The sequence below is a fragment of the Trachurus trachurus genome (genome assembly GCF_905171665.1).
Source record: "Trachurus trachurus genome assembly, chromosome: 17".
Taxonomy (NCBI): Eukaryota; Metazoa; Chordata; class Actinopteri; order Carangiformes; family Carangidae; genus Trachurus; species Trachurus trachurus.
In genome coordinates, this window is record NC_139900.1 from 3,869,429 (window position 1) to 3,889,036 (window position 19,608).

Consider the following 19,608-nt stretch of genomic DNA (forward strand, 5'->3'; position numbering starts at 1 on the left):
CCTGTTTGGATCAACCTTCTTCTTACATCACCATCTGACATCACTGATGTGTCGCCATAGCAGACACAGGTCGGTTAACCACAACCAGCAGTTGGGTTTTGTTGCTAGGCGACATGAAATGACACAGGAAGGAGAGGGAGGCTGTATTCGAAGCCGCATACTATACTGCTAGTACGTAGGCTGATTTGGCCAAAATGTAGTATGTAGTATGCAGTATGCGAACAAAAGCAAAATCTGCAGTATGCGAAAAGTTCCCGGATGTCGTACTGATTCGGAAAATATTTCCAGTATGCATCTGACCAGTCTACATCGCGTACTGTATCCCACAATGCAATGCTCCCCTGACGTCCTAACCGTAACCAGAGCGTAACCAAAGACGGTAGTGTAGCCGTGTACCGTAACTATAGTTTAATAAAATAAAACTTAATGCAGACTGATCGGTTCATTGTAAAATATTTATTTATTTTTTGTAAATGTGGTGATTTCTGTACGTAACGTTAGGCTCCAGAGCCCCGAGGCAGCGCTGCTCACACACAAGAAGCTTCACTTTACATTCAAACAAACTAATGCTACTGCCACAATTGTTACACTTCATCAATTAGACCAACATTTATCTAAAAATAATTTAACCAGCCGGTGGTAAACCTCTAAAAACCTGCGGGTAAGTTAATTAGCGATCGTTTTCTCCCCCGGGATGACGACGGAGGTTGGCCGGCAGAGCAGCTCTGCAGACCGGCTGCTGCCTCTGTGATGTCGCAGTCGCTGCTGAGCTTCACTTCTCTGAAAATCATTGTAGCAAACTTCTAAACAGCCGTCATTTGGATAAACTGGACGTATATTTGGGATCTAAACAGTTACTTGAAAAAATATTAAAACTTAATAAAGTTACATAATTACAGCGCCAGAGCGGGAAATAAAACAGCTTTTAGCCTGTTTTACAGCTACTGCTACCGGTTGCCGTGAAATACATTCTGGGAAACTTGTATACTGCATACTGCGATGATAACGGCGTCGGTCTGCTGAAGTAGCAGACTGAATCCCACATTCAGTATGCAGTATACAGTACATATAACGCAGTATGTAGTAGGCAGTACGGTAGTATACGGTTCGTGAAATTGATTGATTGATTGAAAACTTTATTGAACAACATTAGACAAGTGTTCAAAAGGATTAAAAACACAATAAAGCCCAAAGGCTTATTTCCATTGTGGTCCTATTTGATGGTACCGGCGGTTTACGTTGTTTCTTTTATCCGTGACCGTTTGTTGTCATGGTTGTTGTTGCTGTTGTTGTAACCATGACAATCAGGGTCCGGTAGCTACACCTGTTGCTGTAGCGATATAGGAAAACGAACAGATCCCTTCATGACCCCGCCCTCCCTCCCTCTCTCGTCCCCCCCCCCCCCCCCCCCGACCTCTTGACCTTTTGATGAGACCTCTGAGGTTTAATTAACCGGAGTCAGTTTCCTAACGACCTCTGAGACGATGAAACTTCCTGTTCCTGTCGACCTGCAGCTGAACCTGCTGAGGAGGACGGAGCGAGGGATGAGACTTAATGAAAATACCTCCTTCATACACAGTCATGTCCTCAGAGTGGAGGAGGAGAGAGGAGGAGGGGGAGAGGAGGAGAGGGAGGGGAGGGGAGAGCAGGAAATCCAATGAGTCTCTGCTGACACTGTAATTTCCCACAAATAAACACAGATTAGCCGCTCGTTAGCCGCGCGGCGCTAACGAGAGATGAAAGAGAGGATGAAGGTTTCATTGTGTGGACGATCAGAGGGATCAGATCACAACGACTCGTTACACAGTGAAGGACACGTGTTCAAAAGCTGCTGCAGCCACAAAAACTCTTCTGTTTTAACCCTCCTGTTAAGTTCACTTCCTCCATCCTTCCTTCTTTCCTTCCTTTCTCCCTTCCTTCTTTCCACAATCATTTTTCCCTTCCTTCTTTCCTTCCTTCCTTCCCTTCGTCTTTACTTCTTCTTCCTTCCTCTTTTGATCCAGTTGACCTGGTCTGTTCCCTCCCTCCATCTATCTTTCCTTCCTTTGTTCCTTCCTTCCGTTCCCTTTGTCCTTCCTTCCTTCTTTCCCTTTTCCCTTCCTTCTTTCCACAATCCTTTTTGCCTCCCTTCCTTCCCTTCGTCCTTACTTCTTCCTTCTTTTTTGACCCAATCTGTTCCCTCCCTCCATCTTTCTTTCCTTCCTTTTTCCCTTCCTTCCTTCTTTCCTCCCATCGTTCCCTTTGTCCTTCCTTCCTTCTATCCCTTTATCCTTCCTTCCTTCCTTCCTTCCTTCTTTCCCTTTGTCCTTCCTTCCTTCCTTCCTAACTTCCTTCCTTCCTTCCCTTCGTCCTTACTTCTTCCTTCTTTTTTGACCCAATCTGTTCCCTCGCTCCATCGATCTTTCCTTCCTTTTTCCCCTCCTTCCTTCCTCCTATTGTTCCCTTTGTCCTTCCTTCCTTCCTAACTTACATCCTTCCTTCCTTCCTTCCTTCCTTCCTTCCTTCCTTCCTTCCTTCCTTCTTTCCTTCCTTCCTTCCTAACTTCCTTCCTTCCTTCCCTTCGTCCTCACTTCTTCCTTCTTTTTTGACCCAATCTGTTCTCTCCCTCCATCTATCTTTCCTTCCTTTTTCCCTTTCTTCCTTCCTCCCATCGTTCCCTTTGTCCTTCCTTCCTTCCTTCTTTCCCTTCGTCCTTCCTTCCTTCCTTCCTTCCTTCCTTCCTTCCTTCCTTCCTTCCTTCCTTCCTTCCTTCCTTCCTTCCTTCCTTCCTTCCTTCCTTCCCTTTATCCTTCCATCCTTCCTTCTTTCCCTTTGTCCTTCCTTCCTAACTTCCATCCTTCTTTCCTTCCTTCCTTCCTTCCTTCCTTCCTTCCTTCCTTCCTTCCTTCCTTCCTTCCTTCCTTCCTTCCTTCCTTCCTTTCGTCCTTCCTTCCTTCCTTCTTTCCCTTTGTCCTTCCTTCCTTCCTTCCTTCCTTTATCCTTCCATCCTTCCTTCTTTCCATTTATCCTTCCTTCCTTCCTTCCTTCCTTCCTTCCTTCCTTCCTTCCTTCCTTCCTTCCTTCTATCCCTTTATCCTTCCTTCCTTCCTTCCTTCCTTCCTTCCTTCCTTCCTTCCTTCCTTCCTTCCTTCCCTTCCTTCCTTCCTTCCTTCCTTTCGTCCTTCCTTCTATCCTTCCTTCCTTCCTTCCTTCTTTCCCTTTGTCCTTCCTTCCTTCCTTCCTTCCTTCCATCCTTCCTTCCTTCCTTCCTTTCGTCCTTCCTTCCTTGACCCAGGAGGACTTAATGTTGAAATGTTGCAGTAAACTTGAGAATCTGTATTTTCCACGTGTCAGTGAAGGCGTCGTGCTCACCACTAAGTTCTGACTGGTTATCATCACACTGCAGCGTGAAACTAATTAAACTGTTCCTCCTAATCTCTCTTCACATTTAAAAGGTTTTGATTAAACGCCTTCAAGTCATAAATCCACAAAGTGCAACAACTGAAGTCGTGAACTTTAAGACTCCACAGCACCAGGTTTATTATTATTAGTAAAAAGCTTTTTTATGTTAATGTGACTTTTGTACCGAGCATCAGTCATTTTAACGAGCGAGCGCTGCAGATCACAGAGGAGTCTCTCCGTGTGTTTATGACTCAGCTCCTCGTAGGAAACCTCGATTCAACACAGAGAGAGAAATATTTCATCAAAACAACATTTATGAAAACATGATTTATTAGAAAATATACTGTATATACCGAAGTAGAAAATAATAATAAAAAAAACCAAAATTGTGAAAGATTAAGATGCAAAACTTACTGAATTTACAATTTGCATCATTAAAAAGTCAAATTTAAAGGGATAGTTCAGCATTTTTGGCAAATTGGCCCATTGCCATAATCTCTATAGTCATAGCAGTAGGTTCGTTACCTTTAATTGTCGGTGCAAGCTATTTTTAGAACGGCGGAGCAGAGCGGTGAGCTGCTCAGAGCTACGCTACGGAGGCTCATGGGATTTCTTGGTTTCCCTCATCAATCTCATCAAATACACAATCCAACAACTCCACAACGCTCTGGTGGACAAGTTGTGACCTGCACATTCACCACGCTATGAGGTAATAACACAACGTTACCAGACAGAGTTGTTTTAGAGGGAAATTCAGAGACTGCTTGATGAAAAACTGTCCCTGAAGGCAACGCACAGCAGCGGTTTTGCATGAATTTCCCTCTAAAACAACTCTGTCTGGTAACGTTGTGTTATTATCTCATAGCGTGGTGAATGTGCAGCTCACAACTTGTCCACCAGAGCGTTGTGGAGTTGTTGGATTGTGTATTTGATGAGTTTGATGAGGGAAACCAAGAAATCCCATAATGAGCCTCCGTAGCATAGCTCTGAGCAGCTCACGGCTCTGCTCCGCCGTTCTAAAAATACAATCAATTAAAGGTAACGAACCTACTGCTGTGACTATAGGGATTATGGCAATGGGACGATTTGCCAAAATGTTGAACTATCCCTTTAAATGGAAATAGTTTTGCCACATGATGATGATGATGATGATGATGTCCCGTCAGAAACCACGGGTCTGGACCACGGAGACGGGTTCTACGCCGGGATGCCGATCCCCTGCGCCGACAGCTACGCCGGCTTCTGCGTCCACGGGAAGTGTGAGATCAAGTACAACATGGCGACCTGCAGGTGTGTCTGTCAACCAATCACAGCTCCACGTTTCCTCCTTCATCTTCTGTATCTAGACCGAATCTCCTTGTTGTTTACATTCTACTTCCGGGTAGAAAACCAGCACGTAATTTGAATGAGATCAATAGTAACGAACGAGAGTTTAGCTATATATCATATTTTTCACGCCCTATCACCGTTTAGACAAATCTGAAATGATTGAAGAAACATTACTATTTCTGTGTGTGTGTTTTGTGTTGCTATGTGTTGAATTTATTCAGTTTGAGGGAATCACAGTGTCTAGAAAGCATCAGTGGCTCAGCTGACAGGGACAGCTAACGGTAGCTAAGCTAACACCAGGACGTCAGCTGTTAAAACCCTCCCGTTGTCATTCTGGGTCCAATCTGACCCAATCTGTTCACTTCCTCTATCCTTCCTTCTTTCCTTCCTTCTTTTCACAATCCTTTTTCCCTTGCTTCTTTCCTTCCTTCCTTCCTTCCTTCCTTCCTTCCTTCCTTCCTTCCTTCCTTCCTTCCTTCCCTTCGTCCTTACTTCTTCTTCCTTCCTCTTTTGATCCAGTTGACTTGATCTGTTACCTCCCTCCATCTATATTTCCTTCCCTTTTCCCTTCCTTCTTTCCTCCCATCGTTCCCTCTGTCCTTCCTCCCTTCTTTCCCTTCGTTCTTCCTTCCTTCCTTCCTAACTTCCTTCCTTCCTTCCCTTCGTCCTTACTTCTTCCTTCTTTTTTGACCCAATCTGTTCCCTCGCTCCATCGATCTTTCCTTCCATTTTCCCCTCCTTCCTTCCTCCCATTGTTCCCTTTGTCCTTCCTTCCTTCCTTCCTTCCTTCCTTCCTTCCTTCTATCCCTTTATCCTTCCTTCCTTCTTTCCCTTTGTCCTTCCTTCCTTCCTTCCTTCCTTCTATCCCTTTATCCTTCCATCCTTCCTTCCTTCCCATTGTCCTTCCTTCCTTCCTTCCTTCCTTCCTTCCTTCCTTCCTTCCTTCCTTCCTTCCTTCCTTCCTTCCTTCCTTCCTTCTTTCCCTTTGTCCTTCCTTCCTTCCTTCCTTCCTTCTTTCCTTTTGTCCTTCCTTCCTTGACCGTTAGCCCCGCTGATTTACGATAACCATGACTAATTACAAAAATGTGCACATGTAAAGTAAGTAGTAAGTAGTAATGTTTGTCCAATCATTGGTTTTATAGACTTTACAAACATCAGATTAGTCTAAACGGTGATATAGTGACATGAAAAAGTAGATATATATAGCGAAACTCTCGTCCGTCACTATTGTTCTCATGCTGGTTTTCTACCCGTTGTAAACAACAAGGCGACTCGTCCTCTATCCGGTGACTCTGGCTGCGGTGCGTTCACTGACCTCTCCTCCTGTCGGTCTCAGGTGCGACTCGGGCTACAAGGGGACGCAGTGCGACGAGCCGCAGGACTTCAACATCCTCTACGTGGTCCCCAGCGGACAGAAGCTGCACTACGTCCTCATCGCCGCCATCATCGGCGCCGTGCAGATCGCCATCATCGTCGCCGTGGTGATGTGCATCACAAGGTAAAAGTGGAAAAGCAAACTGAAGACAAACTGAATCTCAAAAGCTTCTAATTATTAAATAAAAACCCAAACTAATCCCTGTTCATTTAGAAAAAGGTTCAGTTTGATGCGTTTTGAGCTCTGAGTGAATATTTTAATATTTTTAATACGTTTTTCCTCTTGGGTGATAAAGCATTTACGTCTATTACAGACCGGGGTCCATTAAAGGAGAGAATAATAAAAACAACCTTCATTTATTTTTTATTGTTCACCCAAACAGAGGGATTAATGGAAAAATTCACTGATTAAATTATTTAGGGTCGCTAAAGGATAGGATAGGAATTTATTCATTTAATGTTAATTTCCAACTGTAGTCCCTATAGGCAAATAAGAACAGATAAGGAGATAACAATATTAAAATCATTGAGATATGACAGATAAAAGTGATATGACGAGCATAATAATAGACAAAATAAACTCGCAAAAACAAGGAACAAGAGCGCTGTTAAAAACACTGTTAACAGAATAAGTAGATCAATTAAACCATATTGTATTTCATATTTATGTGAGTTTATGTGTGAATCTATTAAATATTTAAAATTACAAAGTAAATGCCAGGCTCTTATATATTATTCTATAAATATTGTGGAGTGTGTGTAAGAGGCAGAAAGAGGCTTCAGACGAGTTTTAATCCCTCTGAGCTGTAACCATGAACAGACGGAGAGTGTGTTCTCCACCTCAGTGTTTTTAATCCACGCTGTTAACCTGTGGATTAAAAACACTCTTAAATACATAATAACACAGAGTAAAGCCTGCTGATGATAATCCTTTTAATGCATATTAGGCTCATTAATGCGCCGTAACCGTCCGACCACCGAGGGGCAGCACCAGCAACTGCCCCGCACGCCTGAAGAAGGTCAACAAGCATCTGTCTAATGAGGAGCTGCTTTTCTAGATACTACAATACCCATGATGCCCCAGTGAAGGCAGCTGAAAAGTACCCATTCAGAAAAGACTCTGACCAAAGTGCATCATGGGAGTTGTAGTTTTGCTTCTCACCTTCAGTTTCCATGAGCATCTTCATGTGATGGGAGCTTCAGCTTTTAGATTTTGTCTCGCATCTATTTATCTTGGGGAAATTATTTTGTTACAGAGCCCCCAATAGAATAAAAGATATCAAATCTAATATACATAGTTGTTTGGAAAAAAGAAGATATAATAAGAAGTAAATAAAAAAAATAAGTTGGTTTACAACATGTCTAATGAGGATCTGCCTCTGAAAAGAACCCACTCAGAAAAGATTTGTTGTTTTCAAGCTCTGGCCAAAGTGCACCATGGGAGTTGTAGTTTGCTTCACACCTTTAGCTTAAGCTTTTATATCGTCCTGTGAAGGAACCTTTAACCTGTAGCCTATGGTTACATGCTGCTATTCAGACATGCCGCTATTTCGACATTGACTTCTAATTGTCGGAATAGCGGCATTAACATTATTTTTTAAGCGTCCCACTATTCCGACTTTTTTTTTTTCATTGTCGGAGTAGCGGCACTTTACTATTTTTCAAACATTCCGCTTTTCCGACATTGATTGATTACGTTATAGTCAGACGTGTCCTTCTTATTTATTTTTATTTTTTCATCTGAGACACTGTTTCTCATACACAAATACATTGGCCTATTAGAGAAGAAAAAACAAACCCTCCAAGTTTAAAAACACACCGGCGGCAGCGCACACTGATCTGCAGCTACTGAGACTGTTATTATTCAGTCACCTGAGTTTATCCTGCTGCTTTACATTGTTTTAACATAGGTAAAAGAAGAAAAAAAAGATTGTCTGGAATAAAGGGGCAGATTACATAAGAGTATTCTTTTTTCTGCTCCCTTTTGTTGAGATTTGGGAGGTTTTTGCCTGATTTATTGCCCGATGCCATGTATCTCGCTTTCTTTCCCCCTCCCTCCGCCCGTTGTCTTCGTTGTCACTTTGTTGTCGCTCCACAGAGCGCACATGGCTAATTAATATGCACGTGCTGACCATATATGGTTGTGTAGGCATTCCGGGGACGGAGGTGTGTTCACGTGCACAACTGCGCACCATTCTTGGATCCAGTTATCAAAGTTGAGGTGCAGAGTTGTGCACGCACAGTTTGATAGATCTGAAAAAGGTGTAAATATGTTGGGTGTCTTTTCGCCGTAGGCCTAAGCAAAACATTTAGTAGCAGCAGTTTTACACTGCTTACTTACAGTTTTGATAAATGAGACCCCAGGCCATAAGCCCAGAGCCCAGACGCTCACAGCTGCAGCTCCGCGGCTCATCCGCGGCGCTGTCCGTGGTGCTGAAGGTGACAGGTTAACTTGACAAACAAACTGCAGCATAGTTCTGTTTGTTTATCATATGTGTCAGTTTTGTTTGCGACTTGATAGTTTAGTTGTTGAGATTAAGAACATCACTCCCTCATCAAACCGGTGATAGACATGCTGAAAAGAAAAGAGAGAGAGAGACGCGCCTGGGTATCGCAGATGTAAAAAAAAAAAAAAAAAAAAAAAGACGTGTCGGAATAGCGGTATCAAAAAGTGTCGGACTACCGGCATGTCTAGATAGAGGGATGTCGTAATAGCGGGATGTCTAAATAGTGACATGTCGGAATAGCGGGATGTCTGAATAGCGGGCGGACCCCGTAGCCTATATCTTCAGCTTTTATTTCTTCAGCTTTTGCATCTTCATGTGAAGGAAACTTAAGCTTTTATATATTCAGCTTTTGTATCTTCATATGAAGGAGCCTCCAGCATTTATATTTTCAGCTTTTATATTGTCATGCACACTAAAAAATGTTGGGTTATTTCTGTAACCCAATTTCTGAGTTATTGGTGTTGAGTTACATTTTTGGGTTATTTTTCCAGAGTGTAACCCATTTTCAGGGTTATAGGCTATGAATTTAACCCAATTCCTGGGTTGTTCAATTAATTGGGTTATTTTTCAGTGAAACAGTTGAATATTCAACCCAAAAGTTGGGTCAAAAAGAATAACCCAACCTGTTGGGTTGAAATAACCCCAAAAATGGGTTAGTCCTTATCTGAACCAGCAGTTGGGTTAAAATTGGGTTATTTTTTAACCCAACTGTTTTTAGTGTGTGTGAAGGAACCTTCAGCTTTTATATGTTCAGCTTTTGTATCTTCATATGAAGGAGCCTCCAGCATTTATATTTTCAGCTTTTATATCGTCATGTGAAGGAAACTTCAGCTTTTATATTTTGTTAATTAGTCTGACATGATTCACCCAGGGTGTGACCTTCAGAGTTGTGTTTTATGTGTCTTTTTGGAAGTAAATTATCTAAAATCTCTCTTTTTTTCTTTATTTGTCTCTCCTTCTCTTCAGGAAATGTCCAAAAAACAACAGAGGTCGTCGGCAAAAACAAAACATTGGACACTTTTCCTCGGACACTAACTCCAGGATGGTATAGCCAGCCGTACGCGTCGGTGATTCTTTTTGATAAGTTTTTTCTTACGGCGTCAGGATGCCATTTTTTAACGGTAGATGTGTTTGTTTTTTTGTTTTTCTCCGGGGGAAACCGTTCAAAAAAAAAAAAAGAAAAAAGAAAAGAGAAGAATGAGAGTATTTATTTAAGGGGCCTTACTTTCTCTCCTTTCTGCTTTGGATGGAATTGTTGCGCCGTCATAATTCAGTTTTGTTCGTTTGTCTGTTTCTTTTTGTTTGTTTTTTTTGCTGCGAGACCAAGTAGAAGAAGCCGAATCGACAGAACACGCTGTCGCTCTCCGTCGTTACCATGTGAGACGTCTTAATTACTACTTTGAAGTGCTTCGTTAAGAGGTTGCGTTTGAATGCTTTCTACATGTGGTACGTGTGGTGAACTGGCTCACGGAGAAACGTCGTCCGCCCTTCTGGAATGTGCTATTTATTGAAAACGATGATTTTCACGTCCTCTGTGTTTCACTTTTTACTAATAATGTGCAGCTGATCACCAAATGCAGTTGGTTTTTAATGTGGTATAGGCGGCGAGACGGGGCCAGCAGCCAGTCATATAGATCTGTTTACACTTATTCTTTGGTATGAAACTCTGTGTAAAGACTTCACTGTGTTTAATCAACCTAATAATTTATTATATTATTATTATTATTTTATTCAAAGTAGTTTTTACTCCAGTTTTTTATGTTAACGTTTATTTATAACATTGCTTTCTAAATTCTAGTTCCTGTATATTCGCATGACTTGTGAAAACTGTGTACCGTGGTGTAGTTTTAAAACTTTTTAAAAAGAAAAGCTGCGACTCTTCCTCCTCCTCCTCCTCCGTCTCAGAGCCGCCGAGGTCCAACGACGACGGAGGGAAACTCAAGAGTCGGACAGAAGAAGCGAGAGGAGCGGAGGACTGAGTGGGCGGGGTTTATCGGTGTTTATGAAAAGGAATGTTTTGAAAAACACTTTTTTGATGGTTGGGAAAACCTCGGAGCACGATCTCCCAGAAGAATCCACTTTGGCTTTAAAGATGGCCGACGATTGTGACGCTCGATCGGAGGCCCGGAATGTTTTTTATGATTGACGGATTGTAGCCTAAGCGAAGGTGTCGGCGGTCGGACCGACTCATGTAACCGGAGGAAGTCTTGGTTGCTGGTTGATGCTGTGATCAAGACTTTTCTATGAATGTGAGAGAAAAAAATGTTTCCTCTTATTATTATTCTTCTGATTTTCTTTGTCTTCATTTTGCATTTGCTCCACAGTGAGACATTCCAAGCACAGAGAAAAATCCCATGGGCAATATGTGATCGGATGCAGGTCGTAGCTAACGGCGCAGTAACGTTAAAGTGATACGCCAACATTTCTTTTTTCGTGTCTTGCCTCACTCCCGAGTCCATGATCAGCAGATCGACACCATCCTTTCGACTGTGCGTGCAGTAACAAGGGAGATAGAGCCGTATCGCCCGTAATTAGCTTAGCTCAAACACTGGAAGTGTATGGGTAGTGTTAGCCTGCCTCCTACCTGAGCCGAAATCAGTTGCAGTCAGAAGTTGATTTCATTTTAGCTCTAAACTCTGTAAATATATCACTTTATCGACATTTCAAACATTTTTAGGTGAGAAAGTAGCCGTTTAGATCAGCAGTGTGTCCTTTGTCTAAATACCAGCTGTTTACAATTTTGTTCGGACAAATTCGGCGCTACTCAAGCTAGCTGTTGTGACCAACGCACTTCCGGTTACTTTCACTATATAAAACACCCGTTGCCCTTTACATACAGAAGTGCTTTTACTTTGAAATAGGAAGCTAACCTACCCTCGATGTAGCTAGCTTGAACCAAAATAAAGCGTCTTTGCTTGAACCCTCCGTTTTGACCGATCTCGTCCCATTAGCGGCATTTGACCGCTCAAGATGCCTTACCGGAGAGTTTTGTCAGCTCTGAGACGAAGATCGGCCCGCCGGTTTCCGTTTAGAGTTGCTGAAGAGTTTCTCTGATGACTTTAGGTGGAGGCAGGCTAACACTACCCATACACTTCCTGTGTTTGAGCTAAGCTAATTAGTGACTTTAGGTGGAGGCAGACTAACACTACCCATACACTTCCAGTGTTTGAGCTAAGCTAATTAGTGACTTTAGGTAGGAGGCAGGCTAACACTACCCATACACTTCCAGTGTTTGAGCTAAGCTAATTAGCGACTTTAGGTGGAGGCAGGCTAACACTACCCATACACTTCCAGTGTTTGAGCTAAGCTAATTACGGGCGATACGGCTCTATCTCCCTTGTTACTGCACGCACAGTCGAAAGGATGGTGTCTATCTGCTGGTCATGGACTCGGGAGTGAGGCAAGACATGTAAAAGAAAAATGTTGGTGTATCACTTTAAGAAGTCTTAGCCAGAGATAACGGACGACAAGGTGCAGCTGATCCTCAACAGGAAGTGGAGGTCCAGAGAATGAAGATGCCTTTTCTGTGTCGTTCCCCCCCGTGTCCTTGACTTCACTGTGACACAACCTGTTGTTAAACTCTTTGTGTTGAGTCACGACTTTTCTATCAAAGTCCCATCACGTCTTTGCAAACTGATAATTGAGTTGTGTTGTTTCCCGGGTTGTTTAAATCCCTCCTCGCCCTCCAGTTGCTCTTCATCAGCATTTTTTTTCTCTTGATGATATATTTGTATTTATGTCTCACAACAAAAACCAATCATCACAAGGTCGGTCAATCACCGAGGAAACCTTTCCAGCAGCGTCCGGCGGCGACGCCTCAACCATTGTTAATTTAATGTAAATCCTTCATTTCCGTCACGGTCGGTGTTTTTTGGTAGGTCAGACAAAATCCTGAGAGTTTGGTATCTGACAGCAGAAGTCAAACTGTCGCAGTGTTTTCATCTGAACGTCACCGTAGAAAAACCATCAGAGGCTTCAGTCACTAATCTGTACCAGGACTCAATCAATCAATCAATCAGTCAATCAATCAATGCATCAATCAGTCAGTCTGCAAAGTTTGTTCCAAAATCCGCAAAGAAAATGTTGAAATGTTTTGTTTTTGTCTGAACCAGGACCTCCATCCATCCATCCATCCATGAACCGAGCTTGATTTGTTTACCATTTTAGCGCGTGTAGCTAGCAGGATAGCTAACATTTAGCTAGCCCTGAGTGAGGGTGCTTCCCTAACCCTGGACATTCCCTGTTTGGGTCCAGGACGCCAGTTTGGGAACTTCTTCAGTCGTCCTTGAACAGAACAGAGTAAAATCACCAGATATCATTCAATAGCCACGTTCACATGTGCATTTATTTTCTACAATCTGATTGAAAATTCCAACTTCATTGTTTTACATAGACATGAAATAATTTGATCTGATTAAAACGTGCGTGTGTACATGCATCAAGCAGTTAATCAGAATAAATTCACTGTGACATGCACAGGGAAGTTCTGCCGTAGAAGAAGAAGCTTTTCCTTCCGTAAACAAACGCTGTCAAATTGCTCCTTCGCCCCTCTCTCTCCCTCGTATGTTCCTGTTGCCTCCTCTAAACAAATCCACACAATATGATCTGGACCTACATATATCATTTTCGCAAATGTTTTGTTTTCTCTTTACTTAAGCTGCAAGCACAACAGTTTTTTACTTCTTCTGTGATGCGAGGACTCGGCTACAGCAGGACCCGAGCAGGGGTTTATTGAAAAAAAAAAAAAAGCAGACAGTGGATGAAGGTTAAGACTACTTTGATCAGATTAACCATTTACTTCCGAACATCAACTAACATAAACCACCCATCTTGATCAGAAAGAAATGTATTTCCAAATGAGCCTGTTTGGATTAAAATTTTCCAATCGATGTGTTTTATTCTGAATCGGCATTTATTCCTATTTTTTATTCAGATTATTTGTGTCCATGTCGGCTTCGGTCAAACTGCAGGCTGTGATGCGGTTTACCTGCAGTAGAAGGTCCTGGTTCAGATCCTCGCTCGTCCCTCTGTCTGTGTTTGTACTTTTTATTTTCTGTCACAGGAGTTTTTCTGTAACGTCTACAGGTCGTAGGTCAGCACCCCCTCCCCTCCCCCCACCTCCCCTTCCTCCACTGAACAAAGTGTTTCTACTTGTTGTCGACCATCGCAACCGTAACTTCTCTAAATGTGACTAGAACGTGTTTGACATGTGAATATTCTGCATGTAGACTTTGAGAGGCCACTTTTGGTCTCTGCCAAAATAAAAAAGGAAAATGTTTTTTTTTTAATGAACAGACGTTGTCATTTGATTCATACGTGTCTTTTTGTGTGTGTGTATGTGTGTGTCTCTCTCTCTCTCTCTCAGTCCGGCGAGGTTTGGTTTCCTTTTGTGTTTCTCATTTCACAGCGTTTCCCACTTCCTGTGATGGATTAATGATGTTTTATTGTTTATCATTGAGGTGACCGTGCGATCGGCCACAGGAGACTCTTCACTTCACACAAAACACTGTTGTGTTTCTCCTCTATAGAGACAGAGTGTCCTAATTCCATACTAAACACTGACATTAAGCAGAACACACACTCCTTCTAACACTGACAGTGTGTTACATCCATGTGCTACACTTCAGACCGTTAGAAGAAGCTGTGAAGTGTAAATGTGACAAACTAAACTTTTCTACTTCTTGAAATAATGGGAAAGGCAAAAACTGAATTGTGTCTTATTCATGATATTTCTTAAAGGGATACTTCAACATTTTGGCAAATTGGCCCATTGCCATAATCCCTATAGTCATAGCAGTAGGTTTGTTACCTTTAATTGTCGGTGCAAGCTATTTTTAGAACGGCGGAGCAGAGCCGTGAGCTGCTCAGAGCTACGCTACGGAGGCTCATTATGAGATTTCTTGGTTTCCCTCATCAAACTCATCAAATACACAATCCAACAACTCCACAACGCTCTGGTGGACAAGTTGTGACCTGCACATTCACCACGCTATGAGATAATAACACAACGTTACCACACAGAGTTGTTTTAGAGGGAAATTCATGCAAAACCACTGATGCGCGTTGCCTTCAGGGACAGTTTTTCATCAAGCAGTCTCTGCATTTCCCTCTAAAACAACTCTGTCTGGTAACGTTGTGTTATTATCTCATAGCGTGGTGAATGTGCAGCTCACCACTTGTCCACCAGAGCGTTGTGGAGTTGTTGGATTGTGTATTTGATGAGTTTGATGAGGGAAACCAAGAAATCCCATAATGAGCCTCCGTAGCGTAGCTCTGAGCAGCTCACGGCTCTGCTCCGCCGTTCTAAAAATAGCTTGCACCGACAATTAAAGGTAACGAACCTACTGCTATGACTATAGGGATTATGGCAATGGGCCAATTTGCCAAAATGTTGAACTATCACTTTAAGTCCTCCACAGAGTTGTGCGTACTCCAAGCGAAGACTACTGGGTACGTCAACTTTTATGTGTCACAGTCGTACAAAATTGAGCTTTTTTTTTTGCTTGGTCATGCCCGGCGGATCTCTGCAGAGTCTGTTCAACAACTACAACTCTGGTCAGAGGAAGTTCAACCTCAGTGAAAAAAACGGACAGACAGAGACAGATGACCAATAGTGAACTGTCCTGAGGGTTGAAATCAATCTGGAGCGTCTGGTTTCTGCTGTAACAATAACAAACACAAACAGTTTCATGATGCTCGGTCTTAAAATAGCTAAATTCTTCCATATAGAAATATAGATACACACATACTGAGTGTCACCTATATAATCTGTGGGAGTTTGTCATCACTATCAGCCCCCACCCACCTGTCAGGGAGGACGGAGGGAGGGGCCACTTATTAAATGATGTAATTAAAACCCATTTGTCAGAAGCAGAGCAGAGGTCGCCGCCTCTCCACGTGAAAAAAACAAAAAAAACAAAGTGAGAGTCATACATTTCTTTAGGGGGCGGGGCTTCAGGCACGCTCACGCTGGCCTGGGTAAATATAGAGCTATAGAGCAGAGATGGTGGTAGTGGTGGGGAGGGGGGTATAAGGGTGGGGGGGTTCAGGGGCAGAAGCAGCTGCTGGCTTCAGTCGAACAGATCCAGTAATGAGTCGACTGTAAAACAGAGATCCAACGTTCATTCAGTAAAAGAGAAGTAGAAAAGCACCTCCCTCCCTCAAAGACGGGGAATAGACGACAGAGTGTCGGACTGAAAAATCACTGAACACAGAGATAAATTCATGAGGAGGAGCAATAAGTGAAAAAGTGAACATGAAAATTAATAAAGTTTAACTGCAGAGGGAGAAATAGAAAAAAAACTGTTATGAAACAAGAAAAGTAAATTTAAAAAAACACTGTAAATTTAACCTCCACTTTAAGCTGAATTCTCATCATATGACTAATTCATTTAATTTAATTCAACCAATATAATCTGACATACACACAGTTAGCCTACATCTTATTTCAACTGACATGTGGGCAAAATCTTAATCCAATAAAGTCTGCTAATCTTTGAAAAACAAGGCTAATGTCAGATGTAGCATTACAGTAAAACGTGTTAGCTGCAAATGCTAGAAAAACTGGAATAGCGTCAGATGTTAGCTATCATTAAAGAGACTACGAGGAGTTTAGGAAAGTGTTTTCACACTACATTTCCCATGAGCCTCCGCGCGCACGGTGAAATTCTTGGACCGGCGCAAGACGGACGAAAGCGGACGAAATTTGCCAAGAATGTTTTCATTGATCAAGACTGAAAGTTGGAGGTACGAAGACAGTCAGATACCGTCGTAGTTCTGACCATAAACGATGCCAACTAGCGATCCGACCGCGTTATTCCCATGACCCGCATGACAGCGTCTGCGAAACCGAAACTAGGAAATGCTGGCCGAGTTGACCACTAAATGATAATATCAAAATAACTTAGACAAAATAATATTTATTGAAAATAATAACCAACCAAAAGCAAACTTCTCTGGGTCTCTTTAAGTTACAGACAAGCTAATAGGGAAACAAGGCTATAACCTCCAGCATTTCTCGCTATTGAAACACAGTACTACACAGTTAGATGTGTTAGCTGCTAATGCTAAACAGATATTAATGTCAAATGCTAAATGGTAACATGATAACACTGAAAAAACAAATGTAGCATCAAGTCTCGAAAATGATCCGATCCGTGACTCAATAACTGTTATCTGATCCTTGATCCGTTGCACCCCTACTTGCTAATGTTCGCCATTAAAATCCAGTAGGACCAGTAGCTGCTAACACTGTGGAGCTGGAATGAGACATTACAGACTGAACAACAGTCAGTTCTACAGTTAGTAAACTAAACTAAAGTTAACGTTTGCATGAGACGTCGTTCTAATACTCACCCACATACCAACATCTAATGACGTAGATCAGCAACGGGATGCTAACCTTGAAGCTAATAGAGTATTTGGCTACACAATGTCTAGATTAAGATAATAAATCAGTGCTAAGACCAGTTGAGGTGAATGTACGTCACATGCAAGTTGAAAATATTTTCATCCTGAGGCTTCATGAGCATGAGCGTAGAGACAGGTGGAGATGCTACGTTTGTTACGCAAAGTCGTTGGTTTTTTTGTGCTTTCTTGTCTGCTAGCACTAAAGCTAAAGCTAACGCACTGAGACTTGAGACTGTGTGCAAGGAAGTCAGGGAAGCTAATCCTCTGAGTGTGTTATTTTTATCACATCAGACAGTGTGTGTATTTGTGGACGACACACTTTTCAGCACATTGTTGTTAACGGACGACAAAGGGAGTGTGATGGTGCACTCACACTCACACTGAGCTGCAGACCGGCGATTAATCACTCCACTAAATACAGCTCAACATCTGAGACCAGTTCAGAGGAGCGAGTGTTAAAGCAGCGTCGCTCTCACACTCCTCACAGTCACAGTCACAGTCGTCTCTCTATAAAGAGCTTCAGATCTCAGGCTCGGTCAATGTTTGGACTGTGCACCCCCTCCCAACCCCCCACACTCCCCACCCCAATCCAAGCTGCCTCCCCCATGGGGAAAGTAAAAAGGGCAGAGCTGCAATGTTTAATCCCCGAAAACATTCCAGTGCTGTGTAATCAGACCAGACAACTGTGGCATCTTTGCATCTGTCAGAGCTGCTGCTGATGTACATGTTTCGCAGCTGTTTGCATTAAATGAAGAAGAGTTCCCGGGCCGCACACATAGTTGCAACTTGCAGAATTTATTGCAACGTTTCGGTAGCTAGCTACTAGGCCTTTTTCAAGCAAATGTTTAAGTGCCAACACAGGAAGCCATCTTAAATAGGAGTGGCTGTGTGACACAAACCAATCACCTTCCCACACGTCTGAGTGTGAGGAATTCAAATACTATTGAATATCAACAATAGAAACTGCATCAATTATACAAAGGTAAAGTGCAATGAATAGCCTATACTAAGCTGTCGTGACTGGATACATTAGGTCCTAATGGAAGGTAATGGCTAATGATCACAGTCAGAAACAATAAATACAACCGATACAATACCTAAATATAGGAAAATAGAAGCAAGAGGAACTTGCAATAAAAAGTGTGCAAGGAAAAGAAGAAAAAGAACATAACCAGGGGGGATGTACATGTAAATGTGGGGTGCGGGGTCTTACAGTAGGTCTTATGTTTTATGTTCTTATGTCTCTACACTGCAAAAACTCAAAATCTACCCAAGAATATTTGTCTTAAATTTCTTCTAAAAATGTCTAATTTCTAGTCAAAACTAATCTCTTTTCACTTAAAATAAGATTCATCACCTAAAAATGAACTTGGTTTGAGATAATTCTCATTTGTTTCAAACAAATTTTCACTTGAAATAAGTAGAAAAATCTGCCAATGAAAGAAGGTTTTTTGTGCTTGTAATAAGGAAGAAAAACTTGATCCACTATTAGATTTTTCTACTTATTTCAAGTGAAAATCTGCTTGAAAGAAGTAAAAAGTGTCTAAAAACAAGCTGCTTTTTAATGTGATAAGTCTTATTTTAAGTATAATGAGATTTGTTTTGACTAGAAATTACATTTTGACTAGAAATAAGACAAATATTCTTGGTAAGATGTTGAGTTTTTGCAGTGTATGTAATTGTGGCGTATGAAATGTGGGAATGTATGTACATTAAATGAATGTAAGTTGCACTTCTCGAGGCCGCTTTGTACGAAATGGTGAAAACAATTTTCCTTGAAAAGGACAAATAAACTCATCTAATCTAATCTATACTGTACAGTAAAGATCTGAAACAGTCTGAAAAAACTATGAGCAAGGGACGGAAAATTATGAATCAATCCGTGTGGGTCCAACAAAGCTGAGCAGGACTTGGGTAATGGCTAATGATCACGGTCAGAAACAATAAATACGACCGATACAATACCTAAATATAGGAAAATAGAAGAAAGAGGAACTTGCAATAAAAAGTGTGCAAGGAAAAGAAGGAAAAGAACATAACCAGGGGAAATGTATACATGTAAATGTGGGGTGCGGGGTCTTATATCTTCTATATCTTCTTATATCTATGTTTTATGTTCTTATGTCTCTATGTAATTGTGGTGTATGAAATGTGGGAATGTTATGTAAATGAATGTAAGTTGCACTTCTCGAGGCCGCTTTGCACGAAATGGTGAAAACAATTTTCCTTGAAAAGGACAAATAAACTCATCTAATCTAATCTATACAATAAAGATCTGAAAGAGTCTGAAAAAACTATGAGCAAGGGACGGAAAATTATGAATCAATCCGTGTGGGTCCAACAAAGCTGAGCAGGACTTGGTTGAGGGGGGGGATTTCCACCCTCCTCTTGCTTCTTAGCGTCTTCCCAAAATGTCCGAGTGTCGCCTTACAAAGAGTTTTTATTTTTAGCTGGATGGAGGAGGGGTTTGGGGGGGCTTTTCGTGTGAGCACTCTGAGTTTACCACCTGGCCCCCGTCCACAAGAGGACTGAATTCAGGTTCCCTTTGGATCCTGAAGCCTTTTTTAAACAGCGGTAGGTGGAGTTTCCCCCTCTCTGAGTTTGGGAG

The 19,608-nt window shown here is 42.0% G+C and overlaps 1 protein-coding gene across 1 annotated transcript in view; it reads left to right on the forward strand.

Moving 5' to 3' along the window:
* Positions 1 to 9,738, forward strand: part of LOC311001069 (tomoregulin-1-like) — a 79,355-nt gene extending 69,617 nt beyond the window's left edge. Inside the window, exons 8-10 of the mRNA XM_083992034.1 lie at positions 4,548 to 4,671; positions 6,047 to 6,208; positions 9,558 to 9,738. Coding sequence (XP_083848160.1) covers positions 4,548 to 4,671; positions 6,047 to 6,208; positions 9,558 to 9,642 — 371 coding nt within the window. The 3' untranslated portion in view covers positions 9,643 to 9,738. The remainder of the gene's footprint in view (positions 1 to 4,547; positions 4,672 to 6,046; positions 6,209 to 9,557) is intronic.
* The last annotated feature ends 9,870 nt before the right edge of the window (positions 9,739 to 19,608 follow it).